Source organism: Melanaphis sacchari, unplaced genomic scaffold (genome assembly GCF_002803265.2).
Source record: "Melanaphis sacchari strain LSU unplaced genomic scaffold, SCAv2.0 Contig77_pilon_pilon, whole genome shotgun sequence".
Taxonomy (NCBI): domain Eukaryota; kingdom Metazoa; phylum Arthropoda; class Insecta; order Hemiptera; family Aphididae; genus Melanaphis; species Melanaphis sacchari.
The window spans coordinates 961,345-984,862 of record NW_020271547.1 but is presented as its reverse complement, the minus strand read 5'-3'; the positions used below and the strand labels follow the sequence as shown (position 1 = coordinate 984,862).

The 23,518-nt window shown below is 24.7% G+C and overlaps 1 protein-coding gene across 2 annotated transcripts in view; it reads right to left on the bottom strand.

The window, feature by feature from the left end:
* Nucleotides 1-23,518, bottom strand: part of LOC112601391 — a 188,168-nt gene that overhangs the window by 36,970 nt on the left and 127,680 nt on the right. For both annotated transcript variants that reach the window (XM_025349011.1, XM_025349009.1), the window contains one exon: nucleotides 21,150-21,273. In XM_025349011.1, coding sequence (XP_025204796.1) covers nucleotides 21,150-21,273 — 124 coding nt within the window. The remainder of the gene's footprint in view (nucleotides 1-21,149; nucleotides 21,274-23,518) is intronic.

The window sequence follows — 23,518 nt, the reverse complement described above, 5'->3', positions numbered from 1 at the left end:
TTAAAGTTAAATACTATAAACATTTAAAAAAATAATGTAAATAATAATATTTTATTTATTTATTTTTTTTTTTTTTTGAAATGCAAAACAAATATCAAAAAATGTTTGTGAAAAACTAATTATTTCTTGAGTGAATATCAAATGTTACAAAAATTTATACTTGAAATGCTCATAAAAAATTTATTTTTCTTTTTGATAGAATTTTTTTGTTATATATAAATTGAAAAACTTATAAAGAACTTTTTATTAATTTTTCAAGATGTAAGTATAGTGACAAAAATGTTTGTGAATTTCTAACAATAAAATTATTTGATGATTTTCACGATTTTTATAAATTTTGTCAAAATTTGATCTTTGAACATTTAAAAATAAATTGTGACCATACATTTTCGATATTTTTCAGTTAAGAATCTATGGAGTTTTGTTTTAAATTTCCAAGCATTTCCATCCAGAGAATAAATTTTATTCGATATCTATAGAAAAAAAATATTTCTTATGTTCGTATATAGCTTAATGATATTTGAAATATTTTGAAAATATTACGGTGAATACTAAGTGATAATATAAGCATTTATGTAAATTTTAAGTTTATATGGTTATTTTTATTCAATTTACACCAAAAAAACAAAATTTATTTTATTAAAAATATGATTTGCAATTTCTCTTTCATAGTTTTTTACTTTTGTCCTTTAAAGTATCAACTAGATGCCATTTGCTACCAGAAACCATTCTAATTTTTAAAATCAAAAATTTTTTTTTTTATCTCGAAAAGCGATGAACAGAAAAAAATACACATTATTATAAAATCAATAAATTTATCGCTTCGCTCAGGATCTAAAATTATAATTTTATATTTAACAAAAACCTGTATAACAATAATATAACCGATAAAACATTAATAAGGGTATTATCGTAAACTATGTGAGTATATGTATACAATTAAAAAGAAGATCCAATTTAGTGATTAAATATTAAATTTGTATTCTCGGTGGCCTGAACGAAGACAAAATTTTATTATTTATTGTATCTTACCAGGGAAAATAGGTTGGGCATTACTGGTCAAGTACAATTTGTTTACAAATTAAATTTAAAATTTAGAATAGAATTATTTTTTTAAGAATTTGATATTTTTTTGATTATTGGAATGATAATTAACTATTATTTAGTAGATACCTTATTGCATTTTTGAACATTTGATTGTCAAATGATCATACTATTCGATTCCTTCAAAGTTGTTCATCTTAATCGTCACATATTCTACTGCGAAAATGACCCATATATTTACGTGGAATATATTCGACAAACCGTCAGTATATATATATATACAATATTATGCTGTATAATTCCGATGAAATATCTCAATGCAAAAAAAATACTCACTACGCGAAATAAATCGTATTAGCGTATCATTCTAACCAGCACGCCATTTGCCGGATGATATATATTGTACGGTATAAAATTATTTGAACGTATAATATCTATATTATGTTGTTATAATGTTTGACGAAAATAATGCAAAGGAAATACGAGTGTAGGTTTATTTTATGTACGCGCGCTCGAACTGAAGTAGATTGAAATATATATATATTATTATTATAGGTACGACGTGCATACTGCGCCATCACGTGTGAACCAACACTGTTGAGCGGCGGATGAGTATTTCGTACGTGGCACGCTATAAGAATGCCACTGACGGAGTATACGAACGATTGTGTATGTGTAATTTTTTTTAAGTATAGTAAACAATACGCTTTAGGTGTTGCTATTGATGCTGCAAACGTCTCGTGTGGCAAATAAATATTGAGTGATCCCGAGGGCACGTTCATAACGATATTTCTCTGTTATCTCGTCGAGCGTACTTCTACCGACAAGAATACTAGACTTGCTTAAAGTTTTAAATATATACATAAATATATATATATCTATTAAAACGATTTCGAGATGGTTTGCCCCACCTATACGACGGTTATTTTCATCTATTATATCTCATTTGATGGTATACATTTGATGTATTTAACTATAAAACAATTTAGTTTTTATATATCGATAATGATAATAATTATTAAATTAAACTCTTCTAAAATATAGTTAAATACAAATATAACAAATATAATAGAATCGATAGAAATCATAAAAAGATGGATACTAAAAACATAAAATTAAATGATTTAAATAAAGTGTAATAGCAATCTTCTCTGTTAAATATGCATCCAAAGATATGATGATATAAAACTACACAGCGGATTTGATAAGTTAAAATGCTATAAAGAATTTTGACACAAAATGATTAAAGAAAATTGACAGTGTGAGTATTATTACATGAAATCACGTACCAATTATTAGGTGTAAAATGGCCGTAAAAATATCTATATGTTTTGAAAGGAAAAATTATAGACCGTTTTTTAGAGTTAAAGGAAATAAACGCTAATTAATAGTAGACTCAGAGAATGGCTATCATTAATTGAATAATTAATTATAATAATGAGATAACAACAATATATCATTAATAAAAATACACCTAGAAATCAAGAAGTGTGTGTATTAAATTAGACTACTCTTAAAAAAAATTTATAAATTAAGTAGCGTAAAATTTTATTTTGCACACGTTTAAGTCTTTTACTAAAAACAACTTGAAATGTATTTCAAATAACATAATTTTATTTAAGTACTGATTAAACCAATGCTATTATTGCCTTTTGAGATTTAATATAATATATAATGTCTTGTATATTCCTTAAATGAAATTTTTAGTGTTTGTGTCGATTTTACAATTGTTAATCGGATATGATTAAAAAAAGAAAATAAACATGATAAATCATTCCTTGGTCTTTAATAGAAATTATTCATGGTAAAGGGTGGAAATTATTGGAATAATCTAAAAAAAAAAATTGATTATTTTTACGAGTGAATTTGATTGAACAGCATTTATCAGCATTGAATTTTAAACAATAACATGTAGGCCTTAAACATTTAAATTATTAAATTTATTCCTAAAATAGAAGAAGTTAGCTAACATGAATAATATGAAATAATTTTTAATTATTCACAGATACTTAAGTTTGATTAATTAAAAACCAAACACATAAAACAATAACTAAAAAATATGTCCACAATTAGCAATATAGACATTTTGTCACCCACACAATTATTAACCATAATAATCTGTGTTCTATTGAAAATGTAAGATTAAAACCAAATTAAGACAGTAACATGTACACCCAAGTACGTATATATAATATAAATTATCGCAAAATGTATACTCACTCTTATTGATTTAAATGTATACAAATATATAAGTTGGTGTTGTATGAGCTATTTATTCAGTATAGTGTGATATGAAGTATACATTATATAAGTTTAAATGTAAGCGCTTGTGGTAGTAGTATATATGTGTATAGTAATAGTTTGACTGAAATACATTCTGCGTTTGTAGAAAGTAATAATAGTTTTGGGAAGTATGAACGTTTTAAAATTGAAAAATAATGCAAGTGCATACACGTGTGTAAAAAAACATCACAATACATACTATTACATTAAGTTCTGTTTTGTGAAATTATAAAATTCTTTACAAAGCGATAGTTGAAATGCCTTCAAGTCTGCTTAATTGTTTTAAATTCTTACTTGTAATTATAATATTATCACCGTTAATGAAAATAACTACGGCTAAATGAATAAAATACATAATACTATATTAAATATATATTTTTCTGCTTAATGTATTATGTATATTAAAACGATTAGATTATTTGGATATTTTGAGCATTAATAAATTATATTATACTATAAAAAAATGTAATAATTAAAAAAGTAAAAAAAAAAAAATAATATTTAACTTAAAACTTAATTAAATTCTAATACATGACATATACAGCCAAAACGAATTCTGTTTAAAATATGAACTGCAGTGTTGATTTAATAATAATAATACTATACTAAATTTATGATTATTTAAAAAAATCCTAATTTTTTTTTTTCAATTATACATTGAACGATTTGTGGTTTGAATTGTTTTTCAAAATTTAAGGATTTATAATTTTATATTTATTTGTATTTCTTAAAACACTAGTAAATATTACTAACTACCTATTAATATAAAACCATTTTTTTCTCGTAAGTACTCAGAATTTTAAGTAGTTCTTGTACAATTTCATAGATTTATTATAATCAACAAATGAAACGTAAACGTGTACAAAACTTAGATATACCTTTGACATACTTAGCAATCAAGTCCAAGAAGCGCACACATACATTATATTATTATCATATGCTATAATTTAAATATTAGCTATTATTCCGGCTGGATTTTACTTAAACTCTTTTTGGTTAAATTGTTCTACGAAGATGAAAGTTCTATCATTGATTACATAAACATAAATAGTCTTGGTCAATGGACAATATTATGGGAACACGAATATTAGTATTTAACTTAAAAATGTCAATAGGTAGCAAGTACAGTAATTGTCCACAATATAATTATTATCATCGAAATTAGATTAACTATAAAAACATAAACGAGCGGTGAGGGTATGCCAAAAAAAAAACCCTCGATAAGAAATACCTATTCCAAGAATATAAATGAATATTATTATTTACTGAATTTGACCATTCCTTATGTTATTTTATATTTTGAACGAAAACGAACTGTCAACCTTATTTTTTTTATTATTATTATAAGGAACGGATGAGAAACGCACCTTCAGCCTAAGATATTTTACAATGCAACAGTTATAATAGTTAAATAATTAAATAACATAGCAAAGGTAACAATTATATCTACTTTGCAACCAGAAAAAAAGTGGTGAAATCATTACATTAATCGCTCCGCTCAAAATCTAAAATAATATGTCCAACCTATAAATGGATATTAAATAATAAAATAACAGCTTAAATAAAAAATGATTTGTACCGGAATAAAAAAATTAACAAACCTTTGTTATTAAATTCGTGAATAATATAAACTGTACAATAGTTAAAAAGAAAATAAGGGAACAATAAATAGAGAAAGAAATAATATAAATCAATTTATTCATTGTCATATATTTTTATTTTTATAAAATGCGTACTAACAATACGTTTTTTAGTTATTTCTTAAAATGCTTAATATATTTTTGTTTTTTTCCAACTCTGATGCTTTTAAAATTTTTAGATTTCCAATTAAAATCCCCGAGGATTTTACAGTTAACTTCTTTTTTTTTTTTAATTTACAGTATTTATTTCCACAATTTATTACATTATGAATAATAAGTGCAAGTGATAAAATATTTTATGGCTAGAGTGATAAAATAAAGAAATCTCCCAGTAAAATCACTTTGACAGTTAGTTAATTACAATAAAACTATAATCATTACAATGTATTTACAATGTTTGGGTACTCAATTTTACGTGAGTAGGACCCGACATTATCGCCTTTTTAATCTTTTTTGAGGATTACCAGGCATGTTTGCGGACGTAAGACTTTTTATTAAGGGATTTGCATAGTTTTTGTAGATTTAAGTCAAATCGTTTGTGGAAGGCTTTTGAAACATCTTGAACAGAGAAGATAGCAAGATCATTATTTAAGGACTAGTTAAAAACATAAAAAGGTGCTTTGGTCATAGAATTGAGGGTTTTGGATTGGAAACGATGTATTCAGCTTATGTTCAAGATCTTTGCAGAGCCCCATAGTTGTACATCGTATATCCATATTGGCTTAAGGAATAATTTATATATTAGTATTTTAGTTTGCAATTCGACATGATTAGAAGTTAAGAGAGAACGAAGAAGAAGAAACTAATCATTTAGGGACAGGAGTGTGTTGCGCAAGTTAAGCGATCAGGTAAGGCGTTGGTCAATGATGATGCATTGATAGCAAATATTTTGTTCGGTTAGAGAAGTTTATTCCTTAAGGATGATTGTTGGAAATTTTTCCTTCCTAAAAGTGAACGTACAGTGTGTGAATTTAGTCTCATTTATTTCTTCTCTCCATTCCGTGTACCATTTTTCAAGGAGGAAAAAGTTATCTTGGATGTACGTATAAAGAAACAACGAATTGATTAGAGACTTGTCGTCAGAAAAGTCACTAAATAGACACTAGAATGAGTAGCGTGGGTAGGTTGGAAATAAAAATATTAAATAAAAGAGGATCAGTAACTATGCCTAGAGAATTACCTGCGTTGATTTGTTTTTGTGAAGAAATAGATGAGCTGTATTGCATTAAGAAGAACTAATATTTTTTGGACATTTGTCAGTTTATTTTTTTTTTTTTTTTGGGAGGGGGGACATTTCTTGTGGTCAGTCAAGAAATTGCTCAACTTCATAATTTTTTTCAGAAAAAAGTATAGTGAAGTGGGATTGAAATGTTTGACCAAGGTGATTTACAACTATATTAGCCTTGTCCTCATCAAGGTGTGCCCAATTTTCGTTTGTGTCACGTAAGATGACTGGGGGATTTCGTATGCGAAAAAGTTGACTTGTAACTTTTTAAAGAGAGCCGTCTTTGTAGTAAGCAATTCTAAATGTGTGGTATAACATTCATTTTTGTAGTTTGCTAGGATATGTTTAAATTTTTGCGAAAGTGTGTTGCAATATATTTAATGGCAGGGTATTTTGTTCTTTGTCAAAAACAGCGAACACAACGTTATTGTGCAATAAAAGTACGAATTCATAAAGCGATAATAGTGGTTAGTATATGTAATTGTGACGGTACAGTTGAATCCCATGCTTAAGTTTGCACATTTAACGTTGTAGTAGGCGATTGTATCAAGGATGTATTAAATAGTTAAAAGGAAAAGAATATATTTTACGTTACGCATTTGGAAAAGATAGTTAATTAATTTTTATTTTTATACAGCATTAATATTATAATGTCAACCTTTTCCTTTAGTGAATAGACGTATAATGAAACTTAGATAATCTTTAATATAATATTCAGACGTGGGATATGATCGGTTGGATCGATGAGAACATCGTCAATATCTGCGAAATTACTACAGTAAAAATAAAAAATAAATCATTTAACGTAAAACGATATAGTGTTTTATCAATATTGATAGTGGTTTTCAATTAGAAATTTAAAATTTTTTTTAATAGTGAATTTTGTAAGCGATCCCAGTTGATATGTGAATGTTGTGGTTTATCTTATTAATTGAACAAAGGCTATCAGTTTAGTATGAGTAGAATAGGACAATGATTTGAGCACGGAGCACGGGGGTTAATAATTAATGAATGGAGTGTGTTAAAGATCTTCGTTACGAATATGTCTAATGTATCCAATAAATTTCTGGGTGAAGTTAACAAGTAGGTGTCGTTGGCAGGTGAGATTACTTGTACGTTTTTGCTAGTTACATTATGAAGGAAAAAATTCCTCGAAGACTTGTAGTACAACATCCCCATTGGATATGTTTAGAATTTATATCACCATTGACTATGAAGTTCTGATCAAAGCTATGCGAGAAAAGATGAAATTGATTAGAGGATATGGTATACTAGGGTATAAATGGTTGCTACTGAAATAGGTATATTGTTGACTATTATTGATACTGCACATGATTATGTGTGGTCGATTTGGAATTTAGAGAGTGTAAGTGATGCTAAGGATAACCTGATATAAATAGCAGCACCTGCGTGAGCAGTGCCGTCTGAAAGATTGGTTTGGTATATGTAAACGGGAGCCTGGTAGGTAGAAGAACTAGTTATTTGTAAAATGGATTTCAGAGACTACGTTAATATTTTTCTTGGAGTGTAATATACACCAAGCAGATTCAATATTCTATTATTGACTTATTGTTAGTTTAAAAATATTAGAGTGAATAAACTTATTATAATGCTTAAAATAAGAACACTATCTGTGTCCTTTCATTGGTTCAACATTTTTAAACGTGAATTTAAATACCTTGTAATATTATAGTTATATTTTCTCGCCATTTCCTAATATTATAAATTGATAAAATATGTCAAAAGTAAAATTATCAGTTCAGTTATCAAAATAGAAAAAAGAAGATAATTAAACGTGCGCGATAATTATTATTAATGGAATTATACCTAGTTTATTATTTAAAATACTTTTTTAATTAGTTACGAATATGTAAAATTAATATTTTTATTAAAAAATAAAAAAAGCTCATAACTTGCTTAAAAATGAAAACAATTTTCATAACTTTAAGCTTAATAATTGATTAATGATTGACTTAAATGTTATTACTAACAACACAAAACTGATCCGGCTGAACACACATTTTCTATGTTGTCTAAGATTGAGACACCACGTGTGGATATGACATTCAAAAGCCTTTATGTATACTATATAGTAAAGTAAAATCTTTGAATAAGAAAAGATTGTATACTTTTTTTTCAACAACCTTTTTCATTTTAAATATTTTGGTTTTAATGGTTGTAAATTAATGATCTACTAGAGTAAAAATATACATGTTAATTTATCAAGTTTAATTTTTTTCGTATTTAATAAGTTATGTTGATGATTGTTAAATGTATAAACTATTAAATATTATCAATCGGCATTATTATTGTGCAGATAGTATTTATGATATCGCCTTGGGTCGGGTAATATTTAATAACTAATAAGGTACGGGTTGCCAGTCCAAGTCCAATCTTAACGACGCGTCGGAAACATTGCTGATCATTGTGCGTCGTATTATACTCGTATTATTATATTATATAAGCAACACCTAAGAACAATCATTTTTATAGTGTGTTATTTTAATATTAATTTAATAATAAATAAGTCATCAATTATTATATATACAGTCCACTGGTATTTTAATTTTAATTTTAATAAATTATAAACTGAGCCGAAACAGTGTTAATTTATTTATCTACACATATTTAACTTTTAATTTTGTGTTAAAAACTTTATTTCTTTCTATTCCAAGACTTACAGTTTTCCTAACCAAATCAAATAACTCATTTTATTTCTAACGTTTGTTACTGATAGTCACTATAATATGCGAGCAATAATAGTTGTGTTTAGGGGGTGAATTGGAACGTAGGCCTTTCAGGATACTTACAAAAAATAACAATTGTTTAAAACTAAAATCTTAAATTCTATTCAGTTGTTATCAAAACCGCTGTAAACTAAACATATTGGTAATTACCCATATTTATGATTAAAAATGTACATATAATATGATAGATTTTATAATACCAACTTAATTTATGATATCATCAACTAGTGGTTATTTCCTTCTTTATTTTGGCTTAAAATTTTTCCATATTGTTTCTTATTTATTTCTGTATAGCTTAATTTAAAGTGGATATAAAAAATGTAAATGACAATAATTAATAATGTATTATTACAATGTAATTTGAAAAATTTAAAAGATTTAAAAAAAAAAAAAGTTAAAAGTAAGGAGTGTATCGTGGAATTGAATAGTACTTTCAATGCTTTCATGGTTTTGTTGGACATAAGTAATCCTTCTCAGTAAAAAAATTAAATTTCACATAATATCTATATTACATGATTCCTAAAATTTAAAATGATACGTACCTATGCTGCAATAAAAATAGCACGAGTAACTTTATTTTACATCATTGATATTTTATTGATGATTCATTCTTTGATGATCTATTTAGGAAGAAAAAAATATTTCGAGAGATAAATCAATTTATATAATTAATACATATTATAATAATCAAGTATTCTCACAAAAAATATTATTTCTAAGTATTTAATACTTTTTACTTATATGTTTTTATCTCACCAATACGAATGATTAACTTAAATAAAATATCTTAAAAACTGATAAAGATTCATTCATTTCTTAATAAGTCTTCTATTATTATTTTATTATCAAATGGTCGTAGAAATATTACATATAAAATATTTTTTGAATTAATATTGTTAAAAATTTATTAGTGCTCTTTTATAACCCAAACCTAAGTATTATCATTATAGTAAAACAAATGAAAAATATAAACAAATCATTAGGTTCATACAATTTTGTATCATGACATTATATACAATACATGTATGCTGCAAAAATAAAAATAAGATCCCTATGATTTTGTAATAATATAGTAATAATAGTTTACAAAAACAGTTTTTTAGTCATCAAAAATATATTACTAATGAATATTTTTTCTTAAATATAAATTGTTGTTATTTTGTTTATTAAGAAACAGTTTAATATATCTCAACTTTTTTAATTATCAGAATTTTTTCAACAAAATTTAATTTTCAAAAGAAAAAAAACTTTTTAATTATAGACAAATGTTTGATTTGTTTTAAATTAAAATAGCAGAATTTAAATACACAGTTTGGAAGTGTTTAATTAGATAGTAATGAATCATAAATAATTATTATACGATAAAATGAACCTACATTGTAAGTAAATATACATATTGAAACTCTGCATGTTAACATTGTTAATAGAAAAGTAGTATTGAAATAAAACTGTGGAAATCACTATGCTATATATGTATATAAGTTTAAAATTTTAATTCAGTAATTAATCATTGAATACAAAATACGGTTCCGTACCAGGACAGTATGACAGATTTTATGTATTTTTAAGTATATTTTAACATTAATTAATGAGATATTGATAACTTTATTAGTAACGCAGAATGTTAAACTAATATTTCCATAAACATTGCTCATATTAAATAATAATAACTAAAATATAATATAATTGTCAATGTTTTAATTGATAAGTTAATATTAGAGTATTGTGGGACGAAAGTAATAGATTTATGGTATGAATAACTTAAATTTAGTTTATATTTTATTTTATTTAAAATAATATTAATACGTGTAGAAATTGGAATTAAATTATTTTCGATGTTTTTGATTTACATTAAGCTAACTAACATTAATATTATTCTTTTTAAATAACTAATTTATCAAAATTAAAACATCAAATGTCTATAAAAAAAATGATGCCCGTGTGGATATGTATTTTTGATATTTTAAGAATGCTGGAATATAAACTTATAACAAATTCTGTATTAAAAATCAAAACTTTCAAATGTCTTTAAATAGTTTAATAAAAACAACACCAAAATATTTTTAAAAAAAATGATATAATTTATATTAAAATTTAATATAAATTTATTTTATAAGGATCTACAGTTATATTATTTCTTTGAATTATGAAAAAAAAAAAATATTTAATCAAAATAGTCAAAAATTAGTATTTTGTAAAAATATTTCCACTTGATTTAGTTTTTACTAATTATTATGGGAAATATCAACAGGGAATTTTTTTTATTTCTGATCTCTTAACCAATTAGACAATTTTCTACTAGAAACTAAGCTCAACACAAAAGTTTAAGCATTTAAAAAGTATTATCAGAAGTAAAAAAATAAAAACCACACAAATATTGTTGTAAACCAAAACATATTTATTGCTCTGCTCAGAATTTGAAGTGTTGAAATTCAATTAATTCGATGTAGGCATATAAATTTTTAAATATATACATTATTAATTTTAATATTTTTAGACCAATGTACTTATTATTTTCTTAAAGAATAAATACTTGAACCAACTCTGTGTATATCATCATATTATAATGGATCATTATAAAATATCCAACCTAATAAAATCCTATTAAAACTGCAAAAGGTTGTTAACGGTAAGTCCCGAGTTTTTCTTTAATACAGTCAATAGTTTGTGCCTTGGGTAGTGCGCATCAATTTTTTTTTTTTTTTTTTATCAAAAATATTGAAAAAAACATTAGTTGTATTACTTTAGTAATGTATAACATTAAATAATAGTTTGAGTTAATGGTTAAAATATGTATATGCATGATAATGGAATTTAATGGAAAAGAAATTTGTTAATAGGTGTACTTATTTATATTTTTGTATAATTTATTACCAATACCATTTGTTCATGCATATTAACTTAATAATCTAGTAGCCAATATTTGTCATATAATATGATGAATTAATAATTATTTAATGTGTCGTTAGATATCAGCATATTATGTTTATTAAATGAAATTATTAAAATAAATAAATGATTTACGTTGTAGATAATAAATTGAATAGTATATTATTATATAATTAAATAAAATCTATTAATTTTAACATAATAATGTGCGATAATGTGCTCATATACTGAAAAAGCTGTTTGATTATTTATAATAGTATCATATTAAAAACTATGGTATAGTTAATATTGAATTGGTTCTATATAAAAGTGTACTTTATTATGTATGTATAATACATTTTTATATTTTTGTTTATTATTAAAACCAAGTTTCTAATATATATTTTTTCGCAAAGACAAAAGTTACAAAGCTTATCTTATTGATTACTAAGTTATTTTGTTCATCCAAAATAATAATAATTGTCAAAATAATGCAAATTTTTGTTTGCATTTGACTAGATCATAAAATTATTTTTATAAATCAAACTCTTTAATATAAATAAAAATGAAAGTAGGTAACACAATAAAACAACAAAAAATAAAAAAAAATTAAACGTAAATCGGAATAAAATGAATAAAATATTACAGTCGGATCTTCTTAAAAGTGATTTTGAATTTAATTCACTAAACTGAGTGGATAATATTTTTGGAGCTTTTCGGATGAATTGATGCATTTTTTCTAATTGATTTCTTTAAAAAAAAATAACATAAAATTATAATATTTATTAAAATATAAAAATATACTTATATTGACTAAAAATATCATTATATTCACACTATTTTATTTCATTAAATATGCAAAAGTTTATTTTGAAATATAATTCTAAAATAATATTTTATGTATTTACAAAAATGTTATATCGTTTAATACATACATAATATATGATATATCCTGCATCAACATTTACATTTTTAATGTTATCGAACAAATTACATTTCTTAAATTAAAATGTCTTTATATAGATATTAAATGCTCAGAATTTTAAGAAATATAATAAAAAGAAAAAGAACGATTTATCAAAATCCTATTCTTAAACATTTAGAATGTTTAGATACGTTTGATAGTTTAACCTCTCAACTTTTGAGTTCTTGTTCTACCTTTAAAATTGATTATATAGCTGTTTACAAAACAAAAAAAAAATATATATACACATTGTTGTAAGACTAATAGATTCCTTGATTTGAGCACAATCTTAATATAAAGCTGTAGAAGTAAAAGAGAATTTAGTATCAATTTTGTAACAGTGTAGTCGGAATAACAACATTAGTTGTTGGTAAAATCACGTAATTGAGCGTAAACAGATTTTATCCTGGTTCGTTTCCATTGCAATACGCAATAAGTTTTAGAATTCGGAGTATCCATATGTTGTATATACCTTGCCTATTTTATTGTTGATTTTATTCGATGGCCAGTTTTACTGTTCCTCAATTTTATCGTAAAAGAACTAAAATACGCACAATCGTAATAACTGAGAATTTTTTTTTTTTACATCTTCATCGTTCGAACTTACGAAAATTATATTTTTACAGCCATTATTATATAAGTAATAATACGTGCCATCTATCAATTACCGTATATTTTATTCCTCTAGTGATGGAAACATCGAATCAAGTTCAGTGTTCAAATTTAACTACGAGTAATTCATACTTAAATTGTATAGTAAAAAAATTCAAAATTTATTAAAATTTTAGATACTAATGGTTATTTATAATTTTATTGTGTGTTGTTAATATATATTGTGTTTTATTATTTTATTTTTTGCTCAAAATATTTTGACTCGTTATACGTATAAATATTATTAAATACTCGTCGTCGGAAGGCATATTCAAACACCAGCCATAGAAATAGGTTATACAAAAACGGTAACGTGTATTATACGTGTTTTATAATTAAAAACGAGTTTACCTTTTATGGGACTAGGGATTATTCATACATCTCTGATAAACGAGAGATAATAATAATTTTATCACAGCTGCATCCTATTGGTGACGGTCAAACATTTCATTATGTCATCATATATATATATATATATATAAATACATTTTGAACCCTTGAAAAATCGCCTGAAGTACAGTTATTGTTGACATTTTGAAGTAATCCACATGGATACAGTTGAAACTACTGATGTATAATCCCACGTATAGTTGCTGTGTAATATTATATATGAGCAGAATTGTGTCTCAAATTGATTTAACTCCATTTCGAAATTATTAACAATAATTTATTTATAGTGAAAACCATAATCCATCTTCAATTTTGGGTAAATATCCTTAGTATACAAAATTAAAAAATTAAAATTTGAATAAATTTATCATTAAATGAAATATTGGTAATGATAAAATAATATACTAAATTATACTTATTTTAATATCGCCAATTTTGCTAGTAAATAGATTGAAGTAATAATTAATAAGTTCATTTTAATATTATTATAAGGTAAATATTAATTATATATCATCACTCTCCAAATAATCACTAATATTATCATAAAAACTATGGTTAGAACACATTTCGATTATAGATTTAATCATATTTTAAATTGCATTACAATTTGTTATTTACGTTTAGGAAATATGAAACATTAATTATGAATATTATATATAACTAATCTACATAAAAATCTGAATTTCACTATTGTATGTTATCGGCTTATTTTATCCATTTTCTAATTAAATATAAATATTATGATATTTGTTTAATAATATATTATATCGATTATTGACAACTGTGGTGTACTTTTTGTTGTCTATTTAAGATGCCGCATAATAAATTGCACAAAATCATAAAATTTAATATTATTGTATGTTATTTGTTTTCTAATAAAGCAGATTAAGAATTTTATTTTTGTTAATCAATAATGTAGGTACTAAAAAAACAAGAAATTCAAAAAAGTTTTTTTTTTTTTTATGAAGACGGATTTGACAATTTGTTAAGTTTTATAGAAACGGGGATTGTACGTAATTGAATACATTATTTTTTCTTATCAACAATTTGCTTTATTAGTAATATGATTATAATTTTTATTAATCAAAATTACAGTTTAAAGTATGTTGATTTGATAATTATTTTATTTGGTAACTTTTTATAAGATTTTTGTTAAATCATTAGTTTGTCTGATTAATATAGAGTAATCATGAATTTTAACTATTACAATAGCAATTAAACTAACGTAATAAAATAAACTATGTTAGTAGTTGAAAAAAAGATTAATATTTTCGGGATTTTTTTTTTTTTTTTGGTTTAGACATTATAATACGATGACATGGCGTTTCTAAATAATATGTTAAGTGCATTTGAACAAAAAACATGATCAATCGCTAGTTTTAATAATAGAACATTTTCTGGATTTCAAAATCTATCTCGTACTTAACGTATGAACGACGATATCCTCCTATTATACAACGATAATATTCAAAATTGGAAATATCTCTAATTCTTGTAGCGACTAGTGAGCACACCTTCTTATAGTCGGAAATGATATTAGTGGTGGGGGTAGAGGTAGAGATGATCGAAATACAAGCACCGTGGTTGTGGGTCATAAATATCGTCGACTGATGATTACAGCTGGAGAAGTTTTGAGGGCGAAATGTACGACAACAGACAAGTGGCCTCAATTACGTCACGTGGAGATGTTTGATTGTTTGATATAGGCATAGTGTACAGGCATAATGCGGGCAAATTGGTATTGTACTCGGGGAAATGATGATACACACTCACACCACCACCCACGCTTACACGTTAACACATATACATACATGTGTGTATGTTATATTATCGTTACTGTATCCTAAGCAGGTACACCCCTCTCTTAGGCAGCTGATCTCGCAAACACGCCTCACGACTGTATCTAATGTTATTCGACGAACCACGTGAACTGTTGACACATTGTTATCGTCCGTCCATCCGTCCGCCTGTGGGTGTATGCGTATGTGAAATATATAATATATAATACTACACACACGCGACCAACATGCGATCAGATACGTGTTTGGTGTTATGTAATATATAAATGTATAATAATAACAGAAGCGCCGCCAGTTATAATAATAATAATAATATATGTATAATGATATATTGTGTGTCACTTGTTTGAACGTGTCGAGTGTTACGTAGATATACAGATATACATGCCCTTGGTAATCCCCGTATACAGTAGGTTGCGGGTATGTATATGATGCTCGTCAAAACCAATCCGATTACACACCCCCTACATCTCATCACCTACCCTCGTAGAGCCCAGATCGTGTCCGCTGCAAAACACGCGTTGTACTGAATTAAATCTCAATATCAATCTCTCTCTTCTCTCTCTCTCTCTCTCTCTCTCTCTCTCTCTCTTTCTCTCTAACTTGTATAAGTTAATATATATATGAGCGAAAACAGAGTTTGCGCCATTTCCACCGCAATGTTTTTCACCGGTGGCTTATCTCCGACTGATCGTAATTAACCAAGACGAGTCGCGTGTCGTCAAAAAGTCAAATTTACGATATTATATATATATATGAACATTATTATAATTTTTGAGTTTTAAACTTGCAATACACACACACATATTTGTAGAAAAAATCAAAATACATTATTATTAGCTACAGATAAACATTTTATTTGATATTTATCGGTGTATAGCAAATTTATTATTTTATATATTATACGGTATAAACGGTCAAAATCGGAATTATGAGAATAAATATTCATTGAGAGGACCCAAGTTGATAATCAGAAACTTATCTACATTAACGTTGAAACCGCTAGCAATATAATGTATGATAAACAGAAAATTTATCTTCCAGTTGTGACTTAATAGTATCACAGATCCCCTCCTCCACCCTAATCGAGTAAGATTTACATATATATATATTTACATACTGAAAATGGTGGATTATAGATTTTAATACGAAAACAATTTATGAATTTACAAACTAAATTAAAAATGTTAATACCGAAGGTAAGTTAGATAAGTTTAATATTATACAAAATAATATAATATTCACATAACAATAAGTGTAAAGTAAATAAATAAGTTTAAACAAGTTAGAATCTATTAGTTATTATTTTATTATTACAGTTGTAATGATTTCGTTTTTTTAAATAATTTATTGATTATTAAGTACTTAGCTATGTTATAAATTTATAATATGAATACACTTTAATTATGAAAAATGTGAGAAAGAATTAGATTTTAAACTTTAATCTTGAAAAAATGTTTGTCTTATTTGCATTTATTTTTACATCTAAATAAGTTTAATTAAATTTTCTTGCACCATATCAAATATTTCATATTATAATTTAAATAATTTGAATGTAAATTTAAAAAAAAAATAGATCTAAAAAGTTGAATAACTTAATAAATTAATTTTAGGTTCTTGAGTTAATACCGTTCAGCAATACATGAATGAGCATTTTACTATATTGTAAATAGAATTAGCTGAAAGTAAAAAGTAATGACAAAGGAACCGAATAGCACGATTTCTCACAGATAATACATCCGGGATACAAGGAAAGGAGGAAACTGTAGTCTATAATAAATTACGCGTAATGAATCAAAATCACAGTAATAGCTCATTTTGACAAAAATTCAATAAATTTAAAAATGGGGAGATGATAATATTTTAATGATTATGTGCTGTTGAACATATTATATACTATATTAAAATATTTATGCATTGTTTGTTATAGTCTATTATAAAATCAAATTTATCATTTTTATAATATTATTATTAGATTTCACACGGAAATTCACTAAACAATATTATATCTCTTGCATTATTCAATCGTATTTATTTCTCTAAGGCTCTAAAGAAAACACCCCGTCAAATGGAGAATGACATCCGTCGCGACAAGGCCATTGTTTCTTTCGAAGCGCGTCCGGCATTTTAAGCAACCGCCTCTTTTGTTCAACGAAACACCTTACGCTTAAAGGGATGCATTGGAAATAGACAGGACGGTAAGAAAGATGGGAGAAATCAAAAAAAAAAAAACGAGATAAAATATTAATATAATGATGATTTCAAATAAAAATTTCTGTGGAAAAAAATCACGATGGAAATACGGCTGCTTCTTACTGTTGGTCCAGTGAACTATCAAATTGGATTCACCAAGAGAATTATTGTATGGGGTTGGTCGTAGAACAAAAATCGAGTTATTTTCCAATTACAGATGTGCATTTCTTTACGTTTGAGTCACAAGACGGGTAACCACCACCACCGCCGCCATTTCCTACTCCTATCATATTGCTACTTCTACCACCGATATACTACTACTACTACTACTGTCTACAACCACCACCACTTCCACTACAAACATTTTCTATACATTCGACAGCGAGTAACATATAAGACAATATTCATCCAATATACTTCGGCAGGTACCTTTGTACTGTCGGAACAGTAACGTTTGTTTAATCAAAATCTGCTTATAATATGCCTTTTTTTTTCTCTATGCGATTTATTTAAAATAATCTACTATAGCTTGTAGTTTGTAGAATTATTTAAAAATGAGTTTGCATTCGAAAAATTGTACTTAAATTGTACACTGTATTTTAAAATATATGTTTTCATTTTTATTGTTATAAGCCGTAATCTGGTGTAGATAAAATATACCGAAAATCATTCATATAAAATACAACTTGTGGATAAGAAAAATTGGTAGTCTCATATTAACAATTAAAATATGCAAAATAAATCAATTATTTGTACGTAATGTATTGAAATTATTTCATCAAATTTAAATAATTTAAATAGGAAAAAATTGCGGTACAAAAATAATTGACTAATACAAAAAATTATAGGAGTTACTTTGCTAATAAAGATTTATCATTTTATAACTTCAGTTAGGTAATATGTTAAAATTGATATTGAAAAAAAGTACAATAACTGTTTTAAAAAATAATATATGAAGTTGATGATTAAAAGTTGCATGTTGATTATTTGAATATTGTAATTTTTGATTACTATTATAATTTAAAATTACTTTAACAATAATAAAAATAAGCAATTCATGGAAAAATATTTTTAACAGAGACAGTATATTTCTAAAATAATATCGTATATTGGAGAAAAAATTCAAGTCCCTAATAAAAATATATTTTTAACTAGAAAAAAAATAGTTAAAATTGTATTTTTTTGTTTAAATATTCACTGGTCAATATTTTTCAAAATATGAACACTATAAAAAGTGTCTTGACTTAAAAAAATTACACATCATTGAAAAATGAATACATGTAGCGCTCCGTTTATATCATATAAAATGTATAAAACAAGTATATATTAGGACTTAATTTAATTATAAATAGCTTAATCATGAATAATCATTATATTAAAGTAGATAAAACCGTGTCGTGTAATATAATAATAGCTGAAAATGGTTATTTATTACGAGTAATGGATTTCAAATTTACAACCGTTATATATAAATTAATTTCAGTTATTCCTTGTGGTTGTTATTAGATATTAGTGAAAAACAATACATAAATCACAAGATAAAAATAATAGCTTTGTAATTAAAACGTAAACTATAAAATATATGATTTTGTTTGAATGAACTTTTGATTCAATTTATCGTTATCAATCTATTTTTCTATACTTTAATAAAGAATATTTTATTTATTTTTTTCTGTTCGATATTTTAATATACTCAAATACTACACCTATTTAATGAAAACAAAGTGTGGATAGGTTAGTCTGTAAGCTTTGCTGTTTAATATTAATAAATGTGATTTGTGTACCTTGTCATTAAGTGGATTGCTGTCATAGATGTGTTAAATTTGAATTTAATGATAAATATATTCGTATCATTCTACATGATTAAAAACGAAAAAAAAATTGTCAGCAGATATATTACCAAGAATTTGTTATTTTATATTAATATTGCTCTTTGTAATTTATTTTTATATTACTTATACGGTAGGATATTTTTTTTCCAGTATCATATCTTAAATAAAATATTATTTTATACAATAAAATGTGTAAGGAGTCGGCTTATTTAGATAATACTAACATTAGTAGTTGATGAAATATTAAGACTTAATAGTAATTGATTTCTGTCAAAACGAATTTTATACAAAAAAATTCCGTTTTCTGTTTTTATTTTTAGTTTTTTCTAATTATTTAAACAAAGAACTAGGAATTTTTCTCTAAAATAAATCAACTTACCACAATATCAACAAATAAAACTATTTAAAGGTATATTTCAAATTAAATAATATTAAATACATTAAATAATGTAAATATTTAATAGTAGGTTTAATGGTAGGTTTATGTTACATAACCAAACAATTAAGGTATATTATTTTCTTGTAACTTTATGATATATACTTTTTTTCGAAAACTACTTTATACTCAACCCAATATGTGTTACCATTAAAATAATTGTATTTTATAAACAATGGCATTTTACTTTTAGCAACATATTACTCATAAAATATTGAAGCTGAATTCAAAATTAGTAAGAAAAATTCTTTCAATAATGATATACCTATATATATATATTGTCAGTTTTTCAGTATTGTTTAGAGTTCTAATAAAGAACAACAGGAAAGAACTAGAATATATTATATATACTTGTTTAACTATATGTCGATTTCAAAGTCAGATTTCAAACCTCAAATCCATCGAATTTACACAGTGGAAATATTTTAGAAATTGTATTTTGTTTATTTCAAGTCAATGAATTCAATAAAATTACAATAGTTCAAACACTTTAAAACGAAATCCAGCGGAGCCTGGAAGTTAACCACAGCCCTAATGTTTATAGTACCGAGAAAATTCCTATGAACACACTTTATAGAGAAACTTTGACGATTGTATCTACGCTTAGGATACACTGTAACTTGGGTCCAAATCCACTAAGGTCTAGAAGGAAGAGGGAAAGTTTATATACGTGATAAAATTTGTGTTTCCTCTCCCCTCCGACGTAGTGTTGATTTGTGGTTGTTGGATGCGACCCATTACCCGGTGAGAAATTAGTTACCATCAACTCAACATGTAGTTTATTTGGATAATTTTAATTTATGATCTACCCACAATACAATAGTTTCTATATTGTGTCAATATTTTATGCTAGAAATTACGATAATTACGTCTAAACTTAGTAAAATTAATCTAATCGGATAAAGTAATAAAGCTTGATGACATTTCTAAAATAAAAATGTATAACAATAAAACTATTGTATTTTAAAAATAAAAAAGTGCATGATTAGTTTCATCATTTAACAGAAATGCGTAGTCAAGCAATTATCATGATTAGTTTAAATTTATTATTTTGTTTTTAAAATGAATAAATTTTACCTCATTTTGGTCACAAACGATTGTGTGAAGTAAACGTCCGAATCAATACCGATATCTTCTTTGGCCAAGTCCAAATCCCAGTCACTAGTATACCGTATGTATTTGCATGACAACGATTGAAAATCTGAAAATGATAAATATTATTAATTACTTCACATAAAAATAATGTCATTATATGTTAAATTTCAACGAGTATTCATATATTGTATATTTCCTATGTTATTCGCTGATGATAAATTATCAAATGTTAATATTTGTAATAATCATTAGTAGTTGAAAAGTTACTAATAATATCTTTAATGAGCAACAAATATTAGAAGTGTATCAACATTTTATAATTTGTCTGTGTGTTCGTTGATTTTATTCATATACCTAAATAAATCATATTAGATATAAAGTTCTGAAATAACTTAAGTGAAGAACAGAGTTAAAAGACACATTTTTTTTTATTTTTATTTTTTTTTTTTAATGATTTGATTAATTTAAATTTTAGTTATTATGATTTGATATAGGAGTATATATTATAACCATAAGAGTTAAACAAAATACCATTTTTTTTTTTTATTTATTTATAAATATTCTGTATCGAATTAAATAACATTACATTCATAATTAATTATCGATTGACATTATTTTGACCTGAAATGACTGTATACTTGTCACAAAACATTTAAACATTAATTTAATTAAACGAGCAACTATACTTAATAACGGACAGCTAAAAATCGGAATCACGTGTATGATTATTATACGAATCTAATATAATAACCACGTTAAATTCCAGTGGTTTATAATATCGCATTAATAAATTAATTCAATTACATCGATTTTGTTGAGTTAGCTTTTATGGATTCGAACTCTATTGTAGGATTATTTATTTTTATTATTTGTTTATTAATAAAAAATATTTTAGTTGTATTTATTGGAATAATTTAAATATTTTTATGATAAAAAATTTTAATTCGAATATAAAAATATACGACAATGCAAGTAAACAAAAAAAAAAAAAAAAAAACAGAATTAATACCTAAATGTATACAACTATAATGTTAAGTATTATACCAGTTTGTTGATGACATAAAAAATAAACATTTTTCGTGTGTTTATATCTAATATATATTTTCAACTGTATAAAACAACAAAACATTTCATTTAATTTTTATGTTTATTTTTATTTTTTTATAGAAAAAATTTAAAAAAAATCTTCTCTAAAAATTAGGAAATTGTCTTTTAAAATTTTAAAATTCCGATTTTTTTTTATATCCTACTCGTGAACATGGTTATTGATATTTAAATTATGAAAATATGATATTTATGAAGCTATCTTACTTTCAGATTCGTAATATACATGCTTTAAACATTGTATGAGTTACAGCTAAGATTTTAGAGTACCTTTATTACTTGCGTGATCGAATAAACTGTGGGTTTAGTATTTTTATGTTTAATTAAAAAATGAAAAAATAATATTTAATAGATTATGTATTTTTCTAGAAACATATTCTCAATGATTAATTATTAAAAAATATTTCACAATTACTCAATATCCAAAATATTTACTATAAATTTGCAATAATAATAACTATACATGAAAAAGATAAACTTTTATTTTTAATTTTCTTATTAAGTTTTTTATAAAAAATATTATCCAACCTAAGACTAAACGTGATTATTAAAAAGAAAAAAACCATTAGAATTATTAGTAAGTCGATGATTCTTACATTTATTATAACACTTATTGCAATATTAATCAATTATTATTTATTTGTAATACAATAAAATATTAGATTAAGTGTTATTAATTTTATTTTAGATTCTGAATGAAACAATGAATGTATTGATTTTTAAATGATATATTTTTTTTATGTGTATACACCATAACTAGTTGAAAAAAATGTTTAAAAAACAATTTATCTTCAAATGGTTTTTATTATTCATTGTAATCCAAGACCAAATAATCCCATAAATACTTGACATTTTTACAAAGTATTTATACTATAATTTTCTATATATGGTATGACTTTTAAAATATGTTTACTCTTTTTAAATTAAATATAGACAATAGAAGTTTTCAATATTTTTTTTTAATTTAATTTCAATAAGAAATTTGCTTGTTCTAAAAGCTCAAACAATTAATACAAGATTTTTCATAAGTTGTTTTTATAGACAAGTAAAAATATTTGAAATACATAGCTACAATTAGAATTTTTAATTCAGATTTTGACAAAATGTGTAAGAATCATGAAAAACGATATTCAATATTATGTTATAATTTAAATACTTTATTGGTGGGAAGTGGGGACATACAATTTTCATGTATATTATTGTATTTTATACACACAATAATAATTATAAATGGAAAGTTTTTGGTA